At 45.2% G+C, this 19,960-nt stretch overlaps 1 protein-coding gene across 13 annotated transcripts in view; it reads right to left on the bottom strand.

The window, feature by feature from the left end:
- The window catches only part of PDE3A (phosphodiesterase 3A), a 454,279-nt gene that overhangs the window by 60,059 nt on the left and 374,260 nt on the right, over positions 1–19,960 (bottom strand). For all 13 annotated transcript variants that reach the window (XM_068278006.1, XM_068278001.1, XM_068278002.1 and 10 more), the window contains 3 exons: positions 15,221–15,481; positions 13,719–13,870; positions 8,943–9,058 (listed from right to left, as the gene is read on the bottom strand). In XM_068278006.1, coding sequence (XP_068134107.1) covers positions 8,943–9,058; positions 13,719–13,870; positions 15,221–15,481 — 529 coding nt within the window. The remainder of the gene's footprint in view (positions 1–8,942; positions 9,059–13,718; positions 13,871–15,220; positions 15,482–19,960) is intronic.

Below are 19,960 nucleotides of genomic sequence, written 5' to 3'. Positions count from 1 at the left end.
CAGTAAGAACATTAGAGAAAACACTTACCCTGCTCTCCGTTTCATCTTCACTGCTAAAAGTGTCTGTTAGCAGCTGTGATCAGAATCCCGGACTGAGCATTCAGTCTGGCTTTGCAGGGAATAATTATAGCTGAGTCATTATAGCAGAGCCACAAGGGGGCAGGCTTGGGCTTGAAAAGACACCAGAGAAGACAGACTCAGCTATAATCTTTCCTTAGCAATGCCAGACTGAGTGCTCAGTCGGGGATTCTTATCAGAGGTGATAACAGCCAGATTAAACAGAGAACGATGAAACAAAGAGCAGATTAGGTGTTCACTGTCATATTCCCACTGATGTATAAGGTAAAATAAAAGAGAGTGCTTCATCTCTGGTCCTCTTTAAGGTGAGGAGAGTGGGAACAAGTCAAAAAACATTTTCAAAAAGACCTTGTAGTTTTTGAGATAGTCAATTTTGAAAACGCAAAAGGAATTTTTTTTTTAAACTGACATTTTTCTGAGTTTAAAAAACTTTTTTTCCTTTGCATTTTCTAAATCGACTATCTCAAAAACTACACAGCCTTTTTGAAAAAGTACATAGCAATTTTGGTGAAAACAGCATGTATGGGGGCTTTGCTATTAACTGCAAAAAGCGGCACAAAATTACGCAAAATTCCACGTGGAATGTCCAAATCGTAATTACGTACGGCCATAACTGCAAACATTTATGCAAAATTTCACGTAAGCCTAAATAGCAGAGTATGATCATCACTAATTATACAACCTATCCTCTGGATTGTGAGCCTTTGGGCAGAGTCCTCCTCCTTTTGTGTCCTACCTGATTATGCACCTCCATTACTGTGAACCCATGCTATGCATCTGAGTGTACCTAACTTGCCTAATCTCCATGCTCCATCCAGTGACTGACTAAGCATTACCTGGTACTCATACTGTGCTGAGTGATCTGGTCTTTCTTGTATTCCTGTATTGTCATTTTGCTGTATGTCACCCCTAAATATTGTCTGTAACCTAAACTAATGTTCAGCGCTGCGTAATATGTTGGCGCTTTATAAATACAATAAATAATAATAATAATAATCTGAAACCTAGAGGTTCGAGAGGGAGCTGTCCATCCAATCACGTTAGGGGAATTTCCCTATGGACTTTCTCGGTGGCTCACCCCAACCATACTAGCTCCCGAAGAGTCTTCACAACAGAGTGAGACTGCTCAGTTAGTCAGTCAGTTAGTAGAGCCTTCAGCTCATTCATTTGTATGGAAACGCAGAGTCTCTGTGAATTCTGTAGCACTATCTGATGTCACTTGACCATTGTGGTGGAGTTGGACCAGATTTGGTGAAGCGTAGCGAGGAGCAGAAATTTCAATTAATACACAAATTTTGGTCGACTGGAACCAGAATTTGTAGAAGGTGAACTGGAACTTTGCACAAACTGATCATATTGTACCCGGAATTGCAGAAATAAAGGTGATTCTGAATCGAGCAGTTAAATCAATGTCCATAGATTTCTGCAGAAATGAATCATAGTAAAAACAATTATAATAAAGATATACTGTATGTGGCCCTAGTTACCTTACAAAACAGGCTACACACGATCTGGGGCTATAAACAACAGAGTCACCACCTTACATTGCCTGGAAGCCCACCAAGATGAGAAGAGCAGGCGGTAAATGGCAGAGTGTACAGCTGATCTGCGCTGGGGTTGGTGCGGTGCAGGGACAGAGGGGGGCGGATGCAATACCCACACCACTCACCACGCTACTCTCGCTTTCACAGGAGGCACTGATTAAGCCTCAGATCTCCACCCCTCACTACGTGCCTGCGGTGGTGAGTGACATCACCCTCTGGCTCTGCTCACAGAGGGGACATTTGGGTAGGGAGGGGAGCTGCCTCTGCCACATAAGGCACCTGTAGGCATGCGCCTACAGTGCCTTATGGTAAATAGGGCCCTGCATATCAGGCTGTGATGTATTAACATATCGGGCTGTGATGACTATGTATGCCCAGCCCAAGACTGTTCCCAAATAAGATAATTAGTACTGACGTGTGACAAAACTGCTGTTCAAGGCCCCATCCAAGCAGTCAGACTGAGAACATAAGGTTGCACAATTCCTTCTGTTTGGTCCAAAACAGATTTAGTAACGAGAGGCGATATTTAGGATTTCATCCCCGCCAATATAAATAGATTGTTCTCATGCAGTTGAGTAATATAAGAGAGAGAGAATTGTGAGGAATTACTTCACTTCATATAGACAGGAAAACAATAACAAAAATGCTGTCGCCCCCCCCCCCCCCCCACCCAGCATTGCAGATTACCCAGCAAGCTCATGGTGAACCAGAACTTCTAGGCGTGTGTGAGGGGCTACAAAGGACCAAAAAATCACTTACTAAAATGTTGTGTAAAACAAAAGATTACCTTCTTAAAACTGGAGATATTAGCGATAATTAACCCCCCTGGCGGTATGAAAAATTCCGCCAGGGGGCAGCGCAGCAGTTTTTTTTATTAATTTATTTTTTTTTAAATCATGTAGCGAGCCCAGGGCTCGCTACATGATAGCCGCTGCTCAGTGGCATCCCCCCGCCCGCTTCGATCGCCTTCGGCGATCTCCGATCAGGAAGTCCCGATCCACCCCTCGGCGCTGCCTGGCACTGATTGGCCAGGCAGCGCACGGGGTCTGGGGGGGGGGGCGTGCCGCAACAGATTGCGGCGATCGGGCGCGGGCCGGCGGCGATCAGTGTACTGGCGCAGCTAGCAAAGTGCTAGCTGCGTCCAGCCAAAAAATGTATGTAAATCGGCCCAGCAGGGCCTGAGCGGCACCCTCCGGCGGCTTACCCCGTGTCCAGCACGGGGTTACCGCTAAGGAGGTTAAGGATGAAGTGAGCATATGTCTTTCACGATGCAACACTTCTGAATATGCAAATCATCCTTTGTTGTCCCTGTAAGCTAACCACACCTCCAGATCCGCTGGAATGCAATGATGTGTCAGCTTGTTAATTGTAGTAGTCTGGGTAGTCTGTGACTTTGGGCGTTTCAAGTCCTACCCCATAGTGCCACATTTATCCATGCCATGTACTGATGAGGATCAATCAATGAGAAACAGTCTGTATGCATGTTGGATTACTGTGGCTCTGCGATATTAACAAGATGACACATCATTGCATTCCAGCTGTACTGGAGGTGTGGTTATCTATCAGCGACAACAAAGGATGATTTGCATATTCAGCAGTGCCCCCTCCCAGCATCTCGTTGTTCCTGCACTTCTGGTCTCAGTCTCAGCAAAGGTGATGTCTGTAAAATTTGTACTAGAAATCACTGGGATCCGTACACTACAGAGGGGTGCCTCTGGCCTGAGAGGTGTACACCTAAAGTTAGAGGGATTACGAGGCTGCCATATTTATTTTCTTTTATACACTATACCAGTTTCCCAGCAGTCCTGCTAATTTTTTTGGCTGCAGTACAGTCTTAATCACACACTTGAAACAAGCATGCAGCTAATCTTGTCGGACTTTTGTCAGATCTGCATGCTTGTTCAGGGTCTATGACTAAAAGTATTAAGGTGGCCATACATCTACCGATTTTGCGATCCAATCAACCATCCGATTTGATAATTTTATGGGATCAGATAAAAATCAGTGGCGTAATATGTCCGTCCAATCAATGATTTGATCGATTCTGGGCCAAAATCAAACGCATGCTGGAAAATGACAGTCAAAAGTGCTCGATGGGGTGCGTGGCCTTTGATATTGCGGCCAACATACCTAACGGACCACCAACCACCAGTCCCCCCAATTGTAAAATGTGACGTCCCCCCCCCCCCTTTCCTCGATGCCCGTGCCCATGTCTCACATGTCCCAGGAAGGCATTTGAGGTAACTCACAGTGGTGACAGTGTAGGACGCCAGTGGGAGTCGTGCCAGTGGGACACGTAAGATTATACAGGGCACAGGCACCAGGGAGGGCATTTTACACTTGGGGGGTAGCCCAGCAGGTGGCAGCATTAGGACGGTTTCTGATAGATTTAATGCTAAAATTGATCAGGTATCAGCCTGTGGTGTATGGGCAGGCAACAGATCTCTCAATGATTCAATCAATCAGAGAGAGATCTGTCTCGTGGTGGATCTGCCCATACATCATCTGATGTATGGGCACCTTTAGACGCAGATTATCAGCAGGACATCCAGACAATTTGCATTGTTTAAAAGGAAATAAATATGTCAGCTTCCAGATCCATCTCACTCTCAGGTGTGCTTTAACCTCACTGGCGGTAATCCTGAGCTACGCTCGGGCTAGCTGCCGGGAGCTCAATACAGAGCAATGGAGCACAACGGGTGTTTTTACACATCTCCCGGGGGATCCAGACGCAGGCAGCCAATCTTACTCCTCTCCATGGAGAGTTACAGCGAAACCCAGAGGACGGAGGGAAAATTGCAGCGCTGGAGCCCAGGGAGGTGAGTGAGAGCAGGGGCTGCTGCTGGCTTACTAGCACCATGATTTTTTCCTGGTTTTAGGGCCTGAAACGTCCAGAAAAGACCCTAAAATCCAGAAATAATCCTACCCCCAGGGAGGTTAACCACTTAAGGACCACTGTAGTTTGTAATGGTCGGTGCTGCGTGGGCTCTACAGCCCGCAGCACCGATCAGGATTGTGGCTGGGCGATCAGACTTCCCCCCTTTTTTCCCCACTAGGGGGATGTCCTGCTGGGGTGGTCTGATCGCCGCCGGCCATTAGTGAGTAGCGGGGGGGGGCTCCTCAAAGCCCCCCTCCGCAGCGTTTTCCGCCCTCTCTCCGCTTACCTCCCTCCCCTCCTTTCCCTAGGTGGCGCAGGACGGATATCCGTCCTGCGCATTGTAGGATAGGCTTCAGCCTATCATATGCCGGTGATCCCCGGCCAATCAGAGGCCGGGGATCGCCGATCTGCCTTACGGCGCTGCTGATTTCTTCCCCGCGTGTTTACATTACATGTGCGAGCCGCGTGTTTACATTACGTGTGCGGCACCGTCCGCGAACTGGCATGGAAAGGCCGCTCGTACGAGCGGCCATTTCCATGCTATACCACTAACGACCAGGCGCTGCCTATCGGTGTTAGCTGGTCGTTAAGTGGTTAAAGTGAACCCGAGTTGAGAGTGACAACTGTAGTAAAAAGGCATATGGAGGCTGCCATATTTGTTTCCTTTTAAACTATACTAGTTGCCAGGTAATCTTGCTGATCTATTTGGCTACAATAGTGTCTGAATGATACCAGACACCAGCATGCAGCTAATCTTGTCAGATCTGACAATAATGCCAGAAACCCCTGATATGCTGCATGCTTGTTCAGGGTCTATGGCTGAAAGTATTAGAGGCAGAGGATCAGCCAGACAGCCAGGCAACTGGTATTGCTTAAAAGGAAATATACCGTATATGGCAGCCTTCATAAAACTCTTATCTCGGGTTTACTTTAAATTTGGATACAGCACAGAAGTTATAACTCATCAGATTTTTTATTGCTGTCTTTGTACCTGCAGAGAACTTTGCACACTTTCTGTTTTGTCACCATGCAAAGAAAATAAGAGGGAATGTTTCTAGCACATGAGCAGCTGTACATAACTGACAAAGGTTCTGACCCTCCTCTCATTAAAGTACAATTACAGCGATAAAAGTAAGCAGTTACAATCTGACAGAACCAACAGCTTTTGGACTAGTCCATCTCCTCATAGGAGATTCTCAGGGTTTTCTTTGTTTTCAAAAGCATTTTCTGTGCCAAAATAGTGCACTATTGCACACTATTTTGGCAGTTGTTTGAAAACAAAGAAAACCCTGAGAAACCCCCATGAGGAGATGGACTAATCCAAAACCTGGCTCTTTTTTTTTTTTTGCTGTAGTGGTAAATAAAACAGGTCTATTTTTTTGAATATTATGGCAGTATTTTGCTATGCTGTTGCTTTTTTCTTGGCAATGAACTACATATAACAGCATGCCCAGACACTTGCAGAGCTTGCTGCAGCTGATCAATAGGAACAGGAAGCAAAGTTTTCATAATATAACTTTAAGTTGTTAAATCTGTCAGGGCTGGCTAAGAGCTGAACCCCAGAAGCTTCTATTGCTGCTGCAAACCTTTTTTTAATCAGAAAAATATTTCATACTGCTGACTGGGATCACGCCGCCCACCATCCTGGCCGTGACTGCCTTATTGCATCGTCCATCAGTCCGACACCCCTGGCTGACTCAGGGTTCGCTACAGCGACCTGTGAGTGCCGATATTACCAGAGGGTGGCAAAATGACAAATATTTACAATAAACAGTGTGACGACATTTCAAGGACCGCACACCAAGATCTCTGCACAGTTCTGCACATTAACAATTGTGCAGTGAAAATACTGAATAAAGAATGGAGGGCTTCTATAGCGGTACCAAATGTCCACATGATGCAACAGGTCCACATTGTCAGCAATAGAGATGGTCATGTCTAGGAGCACTCATGGAGAAGCATGTGATCAGTTTGGTCAGGTTGTAGATATGCAAGTCTCTGATTTGCTAGTCATGATCATGTGATATAGCAGGATGTGATCACAGCAAATCAGAGCTTTGCGAATCTATCAGCTGAGCAGGCAAATCACATGCTTCTCCGTCAGTTCTCAGGGCCGGTTCACGCCCGATGGGGATCTGGGAAAAGGTAACCTGCCCCCCCAGCAAACTCAGCCCCCATGGTCCCCAAGCTAGCTGCTGCCTCCCGATCTCCCCCCTCTGACGTGTTTCCCAGAGCCCCTGCACTATAACAGCATTGGTATCTCACCTGTCCCGGGGTGCAGCGCGCTGCTCCCGTCTTCTCCCTGCTGGCACATGACCAGTGGTCACAAGAGGCAGGCAGCAGGACATGAAGAGGGAGAGCATGAAACAACTGGAACAGCACGCCGGCCACCAGGACAGGTGAGTTACCGATGGGAGCAGGTCAGAGTTAAGGGGGAGGTCGGGGGTCTGGCAGTGTGAGGGCAATTGCCCCTCTTGCCATTACGGAAGAGCCGGCCCTGGTTCTCCCAGACATGACCATCAATAGTCAGCAATCCAGCGGTACAGTGGGATATAATAAGTGTGGTGGATTTGTGCGTTAGTAAATTTAGGGAAGCTCACACTCCTGTGACATGTCAGTATGTACACTCATTACAGTCCTGGCCAGTCCTGGTTTTCACAAAGTTTGCTGCTTCAGTTTTTATGATGGCAATTTGCGTATACTCCAGATTCTTATGAAGAGTGATCAGATGAATTGCAAACTCAGATTTCACAGATTTCAAATACCAATTTCTGTGGAAAGAGGGTTTTTTGGGTCCTTTTTGTTAATAAAGTTATGTAATTATTCTCACATCCTTGATACACCACTGAATTCTCTGATTGGCCAAATACTTATGAGTTGGAAGCATTGGACCAATCACCGGCTGCAGGATTTTTCTGTATTCCACTATAAACTACCACATCCTCCGATTGGTCCACTACCAAGTCCTGCGATTGGCTTAAAATTCATATTTTGAAGGAAATCGAAATAACGTACTAAGATGTCCGAATACCGAATTCCATCTCTGTAAGATTTTGGATCAGCAATGCGGAAATTTCAGTTTAGAGGAACCCTAATAATCATCATCGCTACTGCTGAGATAATTTCAGCAATCTTCTCGTTAACACAGGTGAGAGTGTTGACGAGCACAAGACTGGAGATCATTCTGTCATGCTGATTGAGGTTAGAATAGCAGACAGGATGCTTTAAACTAAGGGTTATGCTTCAAATCATTGTTCTTCCTCAGTTAACCATGGTTACCTGCATGGAAACACGTGCAGTCATCATAGCGTTGCATAAAAAGGGCTTAACAGGCAAGAATATTGCAGCTTCTAAGATTGCACCTCAACTAACCATTAAATAGATCATCAAGAACTTCAAAGAGAGAGGTTAAATCGTTGTGTAGAAGGCTTTAGAGCACTCAAAAAAGTCCAGCAAGCGCAAGGACCATCTACTAAAGAAGATTCAGCTGCGGGATCGGGGTGCCACCAGTGCAGAGCTTGCTCAGGAATGGAAGCAGGCAGGTGTGAGTGTATCAGTGCGCACAGTGATGTGAAGACTTTTAGAGCATGGCCTAGTGTCAAAAAGGACAGCAAAGAAGCCACTTATCAGGGACAGGCTGATATTCTGCAAAAAAGTACAGGGATAAGACTACGGAGGACTGGGGTAAAGCATTTTTCTTTGGCGACGCCCCCTTCCAGTAATTTGGGGAATCTGGCAAAACGATTGTCCGGAGAAGAAGAGCATCCTGAGACCATTCATGTTTGGGGCTGCTTCTCATCCAAAGGAGTGTGCTCACTCACAATTTTGCCTAGGAACACAGCCATGCATAAAGACACCAAAACATCCTCCGGCAGAAACTTCTTCCAATCATCCAAGAACAGTTTGGTGAAGAACAATGCCTTTTCTAGCATTATGGAACACCAAGCTACAAGGCCAAAGTGAAAACTAAGTGGCTCGGGGAACAAATTATTGAAATTTTGGGTCCAGGGTCCACGACACTCCTCAGACCTTAATCCAAATAGGAAGATGTAATCAATCCTCAAGAGGTGGGTGGACAAACAAAAAACCACAAATTCTGTCAAACTCCAAGCATTGATTATGAAAGAATGGGTTGGTTTCAGTCAGGATTCGGCCCAGAAGTTGATTGACAGCATGCCAGGCTATATTTCAGAGGTCTCCAAAAAGAAGGGCCAACGCTGCAAATACTGACTCTGCACAAACTTAATGTAATTCAGTACACCACAGAACCAACTGACAAAAAGATCTAAAAACACTGAAGCAGCAAACTTTGTCAAAAACAGTATTTGTTGTGAACTGTTGGCAGCTAGGACTGTATTATCTAGCTACCTTGGCAGAGCTCATAGTACTGAAAGCCTGGCAGAGCTGGCAGTTTTGCAGAATGGGTCTGCAGTTTGGCTTACCTTGCCTTCGCTTGGAATTCAGGTGATTGACGTTAGATACAACAAAAGGGGTGGAGAAGGAACGACTTTTACTGATGTTGCCCAGAAGGTTGTTGTTCCACATATCGGGATTGCCGCTGTCAGGAAATAATCGACCACAATTATTACATCAGCATTGTTGAACTGAACTTATGAAGTGACCATACAGTATGTACTTTTGCATCCAATCAACAAATCAGAGACCCCTGTGATTGGAACAGACAGCTGATTGCTGTGTGTGTGACTGTATAATAAAGGGGAACTTCAGCCTAAACAAACATACTGTCATTAAGTTACATTAGTTATGTTAATTAGAATAGAAAGGTAATATAATTTTTTACCCACCCTGTTTTAAAAGAACAGGCAAATGTTTGTGATTCATGGGGGCTGCCATCTTTGTCATGGGGGCAGCCATCTTTTTGGTTGAAAAGAGGTGACAGGGAGCATAAGACACAATTCCAACTGTCCTGTGTCCTGATAATTCTCCCAGCTGCACACACTAGGCTTCAAATGTCAAATTTAAAATGTAAAAAAAAAAAAAAATTGCACCAAAACAGCAGAACGAGAACAACAACATCAGAAATCCCATCATGCTTTGCACAGCATCAGGGGAAAAATGCCCTGGCAGTTTTCCTATGTGCAGCTAAAAATGAGGCTTGTATAAGAGAAACAAAGTTCTGATGCTGTGAAACTGTTCAAGAAACACCAAGCCTTTTCAGTGCTGCTGAGTCGATTTTTAGTCTGGAGGTTCACTTTAACCAGCCGGGCGGTATGGACGAGCTCAGCTCGTCCATCACCGCCGGAGGCTGCCGCTCAGGCCCTGCTGGGCCGATTTGCACCAAATAAAGAGCAGCACACGCAGCCGGCACTTTGCCAGCCGCGTGTGCTGCCCGATCGCCGCTGCTCTGCGGCGATCCGCCGCGAGCAGCGGCGAAAGAGGGTCCCCCCAGCCGCCTGAGCCCAGCGTAGCCGGAACAAAAAGTTCCGGCCAGCGCTAAGGGCTGGATCGGAGGCGGCTGACGTCAGGACGTCGGCTGACGTCCATGACGTCACTCCGCTCGTCGCTATAGCGACGGTGAAAGCAAAACAAGGAAGGCCGCTCATTGCGGCCTTCCTTGTTTATTCTGGGCGCCGGAGGCGATCGGAAGAACGCCTCCGGAGCGCCCTCTAGTGGGCTTTCATGCAGCCAACTTTCAGTTGGCTGCATGAAATAGTTTTTTTTTAATTTAAAAAAAACCCTCCCGCAGCCTCCCTGGCGATCTTATCAGAACGCCAGGGTGGTTAAGTTCTCCTCTGGCCTCCTGTCCTGGTGGCAACCAGATTCATGAGTGATTTCTGATTTTCACCAGGACTGGGGTTGAGGGGAGGTCATCACAGTCAGTGTTGCCGACTCACACATTTAATTACTGACGCATATCAATCAGTGGCGTAACTACAATTCATGGTCCCCCCCAGCAAAATTTGATGCCCCTCCCCCCCAATGTTCCCTTGCCTCCCCTTGGTGCCCTTTATGGCCTTGGTGCCCATCTCATAAGAGTCATTAAACAAGTGTGGCCATCATGATCTTCACACCCATAACAAGTATAGCCACAAAAACTCCTGATCTGAAGTATAATTCCTAGTACAGGAGGAAGGGAAGGGAAGTAGATGGGCCTCCCAGAGGTCTGGGCCCTCCCTGTCACCCTATACAGGTGTCTTGTCTAGTTAGGTGCAGTTAAGGCAGTTTTTATGTGTAAGTAGCCCCAGAACCAGCATAACTTAGATGTACTTAAAAGGATGATTTGGCTACCCTGATCTCAGTGGAGAAAACTTGTTTTGACGCTGGGTAATAAAGATAAAATAACGTTTTAGTGTATAGTAGTGGGGGGCTTATAATCCATGTACCATGTACATCTCTACGGAAGATGTTGGCGCTGTATAAATAAAAAATGATAATAATGATAATCTCTCAGTCAATAAACGAAGGGCCTGATGCCCTAAAGTTCGGTAAAGTTGCAGAGTGCATGGCATGCGCTTTGAGTGCTATAAGAGAAAAGCGCTTTACAAAATGATCGCGAGTCAGAAAAATGTATACTCATCTAGTTATCTCAATTTTGTAATTCAACAGTCCGACCAGCAGGTGGTGCTCCAAACCAAAGAAACATTTGTATTTCCAATTAAATAAATAATTAAAGAGACTCTGAAGTCTCATAAAATTCGGGTTTTTATTTTAAAACTCTCTTTAAAGGAAAACTTAAGTGAACTATAAAAAATGAGATTTACTCACCTGGGGCTTCCCTCAGCCCCCAGCAGCCGATCGGTGCCCTCGCAGCCCCGCTGTGATGCTCCAGGACCCTGCGGCGAACACTTCCGGCTTGGCCGTCACCGGCCGACAGGCATGGGAACGCGAGTGATTCTTCGCGTTCCCAGCCTGTATATCGCCCCCTATGCTGCTATTGCGGCCAGCAGATACCAGCACACACTGCACTTAGATCACCATCAGTATAAGCACAGAATAACTGCTTTAGGTGACATGTGACAAGTGAGTACTGCAAATGTGCTGGGATCAGGGATGATACCATTTATTGCCTAACTTGTAAAAATCGATTTGTCATGTTTCGACATTAACCTAATCTAGTCTTCATCAGCCAATGGCTCTGACTTGGGCTACATGCTGTTACACTGTTATTATGCACTGTTGTGCACTGCACCTTTTTAATTTTCCTGTTGAAGACAAGATTATGTTAATGTTGAAACATGTTGATTTTTAAGGGGTGATGTGTATGTTTTAGGGGGGTGTACCTTTGTGCCTCCTAGCTGAAGCCTGTCCTTTCTTGGTAACGTTGATATACTTCATACTCCAGTATTTTGGAAACGTGTACCTGGATTGGATTTTCAGCATGAACACTTTTTCATATGGACTTTCAGCAATTTCTTTTGATGATAGTGGATGTTTATCCTGACTTGACATCCCTATCATTTATGTACTCATGACACTGTGATATATTTTTTTCAGAGTGTCCACTTATAGTCCATCTAAATTGTTTTTTCCTAACCCTCCTCCATTTTCATGTTATAGGTTGGTGGTGTGGCCCAGTTGTTATTTTAATCAGTATTAATAAAAGTTATATTTTAGGTATTACATATACCATTTAGGAAGGGCTTCTGTTAGGGACTGTGCCTCAGTTCAAGTGTGTGGTATTCTAACATCTTGTCAGCATACAGAAGCGGAGTCTGAAGAGGGCTGATTAGCCAAAAGCTTTCTCTTTTTCCTTTTAAGTTAGCCAGTAATTGGTATCATCCCGATTCAAAACGGCTTGCGTTTACTGATGTTTAACAAGGTACAATACTCCACTGCTACTAGTATGGTTCAGAGTCATTTTAAGACATTTTCACCACACCTAAGAAACACTTTTAAGTGGTGCTACTGGCCTTAAAGTGTACCCGAGGTGACATTTGACATGATGAGATAAACATGTGTAAGTGTACAGTACCACTCAGTAGCTGATACCCCCTTTCCCATGAGAAATCTTTTCCTTTTCAAAAACGGATCATCAGGGGGCTTTGTATGGCTGAAACTGTGGTGAAACCCCTCCCACAGTGTGATGTCAGGACCATGGTCCTGACATCACACTGTGGGAGCCTTGTTGCATTGTGGGAAATAACAGCTTTTTCCACCTGCCAAAAAAAGCAAGCAGCATATCCTTCCACTGACATCACCTGCCAGAAGTAAACAGGTCACCATATGATAAATGTCAGAATGTAAATCAGGGAGAGGAAAGATTTTACAATGGACAAACACTGACTAAATCATTTATACATAATTATTGTAAAAAAAAAAAAATAAGCACTTGGTTCATTACGTTATTTTCACTGGAGTTCCTCTTTAATTTCTAGGCATGGAAGTGACAGCTACTGTCCTGTTGGTACCTTGCCAGGAATATAGAAAACATCACAGATAGGCTAAAAAATGTCCTGGCAGAAAACAACTTGAGGGCAGGGGGAGATTAGCTACATGAACTAATGACCATTTTCTAACTTTGGGACACTTAAAAGGCTGCCACTGATTAGAGACGGTGGGCCAGATTTATCAAGAGTGTCTGAGACAAAATATTAGTAGGTTTTTAGAAATCCGTGCAGAATTGTCTAAGACAGTCTAAGAAATCACTAAATAGTGCAGATTCCTTCTAAAACTGTTGTAAAATAGGAGGAGCTATGGAGGTCTCTCAGACAGTGCAGTGTGTGAGGGGAATTCCTGTTGCTAAGGTAACAAACACACCTGCTGTATTGATAGCAGCAGGCTCTGAGGAGGAATTCAGCAGGGGGAGGAGCACATCACAAATCATGTCTAGCCTGCACTCTGCAATCATGTCTACCCTGCAGTTCTACATCTGTAGAACTGCTATCAAGCACTTCTTAATCTGCGCCAGTTTAGGGATGGATTTGCACTTTTCTTAACTGTAGTGCAGCTCTAGAAATTCATGCTAAATTGCCACTATTACCTAGGATTTAAGAAGGTTCTTATTATCATACAGAACTTTTCTCCCTACTGGTTAGAACAAATTAAGAAGAAAAAACTGTCGGCAATGCTTTGATAAATCTCCCCCACTGAAACATTCAATCTACTTTGTAAATGTAGGAGGCTTAATATAATTGTTTATCTCATCAGTTTATTTTCACTTCGGGTTCACCATAAAGAAAGTGAGAAGTCATGTCAGAGCAGAGGGACTTTGTGACTGAGGTTTTGCTGCTATTTCAGGAACATGGAGAGCTCATTACCCCAAGGTAGATGTGTCTGTGATCTTAATACTGCCGCTGCGGTCCCTCCTTACTGCCGGTTCCAAGGTGGGTAATCCTGTAGCAGATGTGGTTGTGGTCCATGTGGAAGAGACTCGACGTAGGAGACCTGATGGAAGACTTCTCCGTAACCTCTGTAGAGAAAACGCCAAAATATGTTCACTGAAGAAATCCCAAGCCCAACTTACCTCTCTCATAATTATGCCAATATTCAATCTTTTTGTATAGAGTAGGGAAGGGTTAGAGCCTCTGTCAGGGGTTTTTATGGTTGTATAGAGTAGGAAAGGGTTAGAGCCTCTGTCAGGGGTTTTTATGGTTATCGGTATCCATTGCTACGTCTTCCAACTACTGGGAGTAAAATCATCTCTACAATCGGAGCATACACAGCCAACCTCCTGTAGAGTTTTGGGAGTGTGATAGAAGAGATCAGAAGACTACGGACTTCCTGCAGAGGAGGAGGAAGAGTTCAAGTGGCCATTAAGTGGGAGTGTGGCAGAATAGGTCAAGTGCTAATTGCTGTAGAGTAGGCTGGAGTGGGCGGAGCCACGTCCCACGTGACCGGCAGTGGATGCAGCTCGGAGGACGCGGAGGGGCCTAAGGCAGCGTGTGTGTAGGCGGCGCCCGGGACTCGCTGGCACATATGTACAATGTGCTTAAACCTCTGACGTTTGTGAGTGTATTTCCAACATTTTTAATTGTGTATTAAATGGTTTTACGCTATATGAGGCTGTTTTAGTTTTAGTGACTAACGGATCAACGCGAACTTATGCACCCCCCATATGCGATTGAATCCTACCTCCGGAGAAATTGGAGGCCAGTTAGGGTTCGGATTGGAGGATTGTATACAGCTCCTGGAGTGTCTCATCTCCCGATTTCCTGATTCTTGAGTGGAGTAAAAGGACTTTTTGAGGCTGTTTTAGTTTTAGTGACTAACGGATCAACGCGAACTTATGCACCCCCCATATGCGATTGAATCCTACCTCCGGAGAAATTGGAGGCCAGTTAGGGTTCGGATTGGAGGATTGTATACAGCTCCTGGAGTGTCTCATCTCCCGATTTCCTGATTCTTGAGTGGAGTAAAAGGACTTTTTGTGGACGGTGATATTATCATATATTTTTTACTTTCCTCAGTCTGTGAACTGTGAGCGCGGCTATTTGTTTTAATTTATATTATTTCACTTATACTGGTGGTTGTGGTCAGCGCACCATACTGTTGCATATTTTTCCATCAGCGCAAGTTTTTGTGTATTCTTAGGCTGGAGTGAAGCAGAAGTCAGTGACCATGAACCTCCTTCAGCAGGGGTGAAACAGAAGAGGTCATGGGACCATGCACTTCTTGGAGATGAGGTGGGAGTGTGGAAAAGCCATGATGTGACCACGTGACAGTAGTAAAAGAGGCCATGTGACAGTGGACGGCCAACAAAGATGTGGGCTGATGTCAGAATAGGCTATGTGATTTCATTGTAGACACTCTGAGGCCTTACCTTTGGTATGGTCATTTTTTCACCCTTTTCAGAACCCTCTTCAGAGTCAGAGCATGCGTAGTTCTCACTAAAGGTGACCAGGGGGTTAACCCGAGCCTTGTGGATGGGCTGGAAGTTGAGCTGGGTGCTCAGGAGGTTACTGACCGCCCGTAAGGAAGTGCAGATGTGAGGCGGTAAGGAAGGGTCAGCGAGGAGATCTGTGATCAGACCGTGAGCTTCTCCCATAACAGCGATGTCTACAGTGATGGTGGTACCTGAAGACTAAAGACAAAACAACAAAGGTCCATCAGTATCAGCAGATTCAAACATTATACAGTACCCAGTACAGATAAAGGACCACTACCTCAAACAATTGTAAAATTTAAAATGGATACATATAAAATGTTGATATCTCCCAGAGTAAAACACATTGGGCCTGATTCACAAAGCTTTTCTGGTAAATTATCTCACCTAACTTATTAACTCACAATTTATCTCTCCTTAAATGACTTAACTCATGATTTAGCTCTCCTTAACATGTCAATTTAGCAAACTGCGCCTGCCCCAACCCTCTAGATAACACTATACAGTATTCAACAATAAGAGTGTTCGCTACCAATAGTCCAATAAGAATCACATATACTGATGATTGACAGCACTCCTCTTGTGTATTTCTTGAGAATCTGCAAATGTAAACACACTACACAGTGTATTACTGTGATATAAACACAGAAAACAACTCCCCCGGTGAAAAGGTGATGAACACGTGATTCAGTGTCAGCAAAGCAGCCAGCTCTCCCTCAATAATAGCCGCTCACCAGATATCCAGGTGGGTCTAGCATATAAATGGCACTCAATGATCAGGCTCCACCGACTTAGATCACAAGTAGTAAAATTTAATCCAGATTCCTTCTAAAACAAACAATAAAATTGCTCATAGCGCAATAACATATAGGCAGATATAGTCAGCCTGCGTCCTGCAGCGCACTTACAGACTCCAGGTTGGTATTGCGCCTATCGGGCTGAACAGCCCAGCGGTATCACTCCTTCAGGTGGCGTCGGCGTCCCGCTCCTCCACCGCGGCGTATCCACGAACAGCGGTCGTGGATACGTTGGAGCCTGATCATTGAGTGCCATTTATATGCTAGACCCACCTGGATATCTGGTGAGCGGCTATGATTGAGGGAGAGCTGGCTGCTTTGCTGACACTGTTTGAATCACGTGTTCATCACCTTTTCACCGGGGGAGTTGTTTTCTGTGTTTATATCACAGTAATTATACACTACGGGCCTGATTCACAAAGCGGTGCTAACAGTTAGGGCTCGATTCACAAAGCGGTGCTAACCCAGTTAGAAACTTTAGGCATGATAACCATTTTTATCATGCCTAAACTCAGTTTAGGCATGATAAGTTTAGGCGTGATAAGTTTAGGCATGATAAGTTTAGGCATGATAAGTTTAGGCATGCTAAGTTTAGATAAGTTTAGATCGCATGCAAAGTCCCGCACGCAAAGCAGCGCCATTAAACTCTATGCAAAGTGCACCAGACTTTGCTAGCCCAAAACTTTTGATCAGCTGTGCACTGCGGTGCTAACCCAGTTGGTGCTTAAACTTATCACGCCTAAAAACTTATCACACCTAAACTTATCATGCCTAAACTTATCACACCTAAACTTATCACACCTAAACTTATCATGCCTAAACAGAGTTTAGGCGTGATAAAGGGCTTTTCACCACGGTGCTAACTGTTAGCACCGCTTTGTGAATCAGGCCCCTAGCACGCTAGTGAAAAGCCATTTATCACGCCTAAACTCTGTTTAGGCATGATAAGTTTAGGCGTGATAAGTTTAGGCATGATAAGTTTAGGTGTGATAAGTTTTTAGGCGTGGTAAGTTTAAGCGCCAACTGGGTTAGCACCGCAGTGCACAGCTGATCAAAAGTTTTGCGCTAGCAAAGTCTGGTGCAATTTGCATAGAGTTTCATGGCGCTGCTTTGCGTGCGGGACTTTGCGCGCGATCTAAACTTATCTAAACTTATCTAAACTTATCATGCCTAAACTTATCATGCCTTAACTTATCATGCCTAAACTTATCATGCCTAAACTGAGTTTAGGCATGATAAAAATGGTTATCACGCCTAAAGTCTTTAACTGGGTTATCACCGCTTTGTGAATCGAGCCCTATGTGTAGTGTGTTTACATTTGCAGATTTTCAAGAAATACACAAGAGGAGCGCTGTCATTCATCAGTATATATAAGCTCTCCTTAACTGTCTTAACTCATTGTTTAGCTCTCTTTATCTAACTTAACTCATGGTTTAGCTCTCCTTAACTGACTTAATTAACTGTATAACTCTCCTTGCATAGGCAAACGCAGGGGGAGGGGGGGGGGGGATTACAGCTGCCCAGAATCCCCCCTCAGACCAGGGCCGGTGCAGAGTCTGGGGACAGGCACAAGTTGAGACACCAGAATATCTGCAGGTATCCTGCAGCTCACAGCCCCGCCCCCTTTCTTTCCCTGCTACAGTTGACTTTGGATGTAGCAGCAGCGTCTGTATAGAGCATGGAGCAGAAGGTGTGTACAGAGCATGGAGCAGCAGTGTGTGTACAGAGCATGGAGCAGCAGTGTGTGTACAGAGCATGGAGCATAAGGTGTGTACAGAGCATGGAGCAGCAGTGTGTGTACAGAGCATGGAGCAGTAGTGTGTGTACAGAGCATGGAGCAGTAGTGTGTGCACAGAGCATGGAGCAGCAGTGTGTGCACAGAGCATGGAGCAGCAGTGTGTGTACAGACTACAGAGCATGGAGCAGCAGTGTGTGTACAGAGCATGGAACAGCAGTGTGTGTATAGAGCATGGAACAGCAGTGTGTGCACAGAGCATGGAGCATCAGTGTGTGTGCAGAGCATGGAGCATCAGTGTGCGCGCAGAGCATGGAGCAGCAGTGTGTGTGCAGAGCATGGAGCAGCAGTGTGTGTGCAGAGCATGGAGCAGCAGTGTGTGTGCAGAGCATGGAGCAGCAGTGTGTGTGCAGAGCATGGAGCAGCAGTGTGTGTACAGAGCATGGAGCAGCAGTGTGTGTACAGAGCATGGCACAGCAGTGTGTGTACAGAGCATGGAGCAGCAGTGTGTGTATATAGCATGGAGCAGCAGTGTGTGTACATAGCATGGAGCAACAGTGTGTGCACAGAGCATGGAGCAGCAGTGTGTGTACAGAGCATGGAGCAGCAGTGTGTGCACAGAGCATGGAGCAGCAGTGTGTGTATAGAGCATGGAGCAGCAGCGTGTGTACAGAGCATGGAGCAGCAGCATGTGTACAGAGCATGGAGCAGCAGCATGTGTACAGAGCATGGAGCAGCAGCGTGTGTACAGAGCATGGAGCAGCAGTGTGTGTACAGAGCATGGAGCAGCAGTGTGTGTACAGAGCATGGAGCAGCAGTGTGTGTGTGTAAAGAGCATGAACAGCTCTGGGGAACTTAACAGAGTCAGATATGAGCACAGCCCTGTACCGGTGCTGTGTGAATGCTTCACTTTCCCCTTCATTAGCAATGTTGGCTGTCCTCATTATCTGTATCCAAACTGATCGATCCCATTGTCGATTGGGAGCAGAATGAACATTTAGGAAATAATCTTCAGATCCTGTCAGTCAGACAGGAAATTGCATTATGTGTACCCAGCATGATGTCCTACCATATTATTAAACTGCATTGTGCGTGGCTGAGGGAGACCTTTCAGGAATCCCCCTTGAAAATCCTGGGTTTGTCCATGCACTGAAATAAAGCAATGCATTATGGGAATACATTGTTGCTAACATGACGCTGAACAGTTGCAAATACCTTCTAAACTTCTTAATTTAAGAAGATAAGATTATATATGGAAGATGATGGGGATATGGAAGTTGATAAATTAATGTAACCGGATAACAACTCCCACAACTTTCGATCAACAGGCTCTAATAACTTAGTCACCCATAGAGTCCACCTCAAAACCTTTAAAGCCAGAGCACTTTGTCATGCTGTCCCTACCCTTTGGAACTCCTTGCCAGTTGCCACACTCAAGTCAGTTCCAACCTTGGAGGGATTTAAATTCAAAGTGAAAAGCCACCTGTTTAGTCTGGCAGTTATGAACACCTTGCTTTTCTCCTCTGTAGCCATTCCACACTGCAACTATGTTCTGATCTGAGACATATCTATGCACTTTCTATGGGGGGAAAAGCGATTTACAAATGTTATTGCAGTGTTAAATATTTTATTGCCTCCTTTAAAGAGAAGCTGCCAGCCATAGTATCTCAGAAAAAAACCCACATATAGAAGTAGATAAATACTTGCTCTACTTACATAACATATGTTTTGCACTGTCCATGTTTTGATTTTAGTGATTTTTCTATAGTAAAAAAGAGAAAATCCTTCTTAGGCTTCTCCATTTTAACTGTGTCTATCTTGAAGCCAATCCTGAAGTCATTTCCTCCCTTACTCTCCTCTGCCTGATTGTGTATGCATTGCCCACCCTCCTCCCAGTCTTCAGGCACTCCCATCCAGCTCTGCAACAGAAAGTGTTTTGTCTCAGCATGAGAAATATTGGCCAATCAGAGAGGAACAGAGTTGTGGGAGAGGAAAACAGGAGGGAAAGAGGCTTCAGCAAATCAGTCTGCATTAGTTAAGTCTGAGGGGAAAGAAAAGAAGCCAAAAAGGACAACCCAGCATGCCCTGCAACTTCCTTTATGCGGCAATGTACCAAATAAGAGTCAGGTAAACTGGGGAATGATC

This window comes from Hyperolius riggenbachi, chromosome 3, assembly GCF_040937935.1.
Source record: "Hyperolius riggenbachi isolate aHypRig1 chromosome 3, aHypRig1.pri, whole genome shotgun sequence".
Taxonomy (NCBI): domain Eukaryota; kingdom Metazoa; phylum Chordata; class Amphibia; order Anura; family Hyperoliidae; genus Hyperolius; species Hyperolius riggenbachi.
Note: the sequence above shows the minus strand (reverse complement) of the source record. Positions and strands in the feature narration are given on the sequence as shown.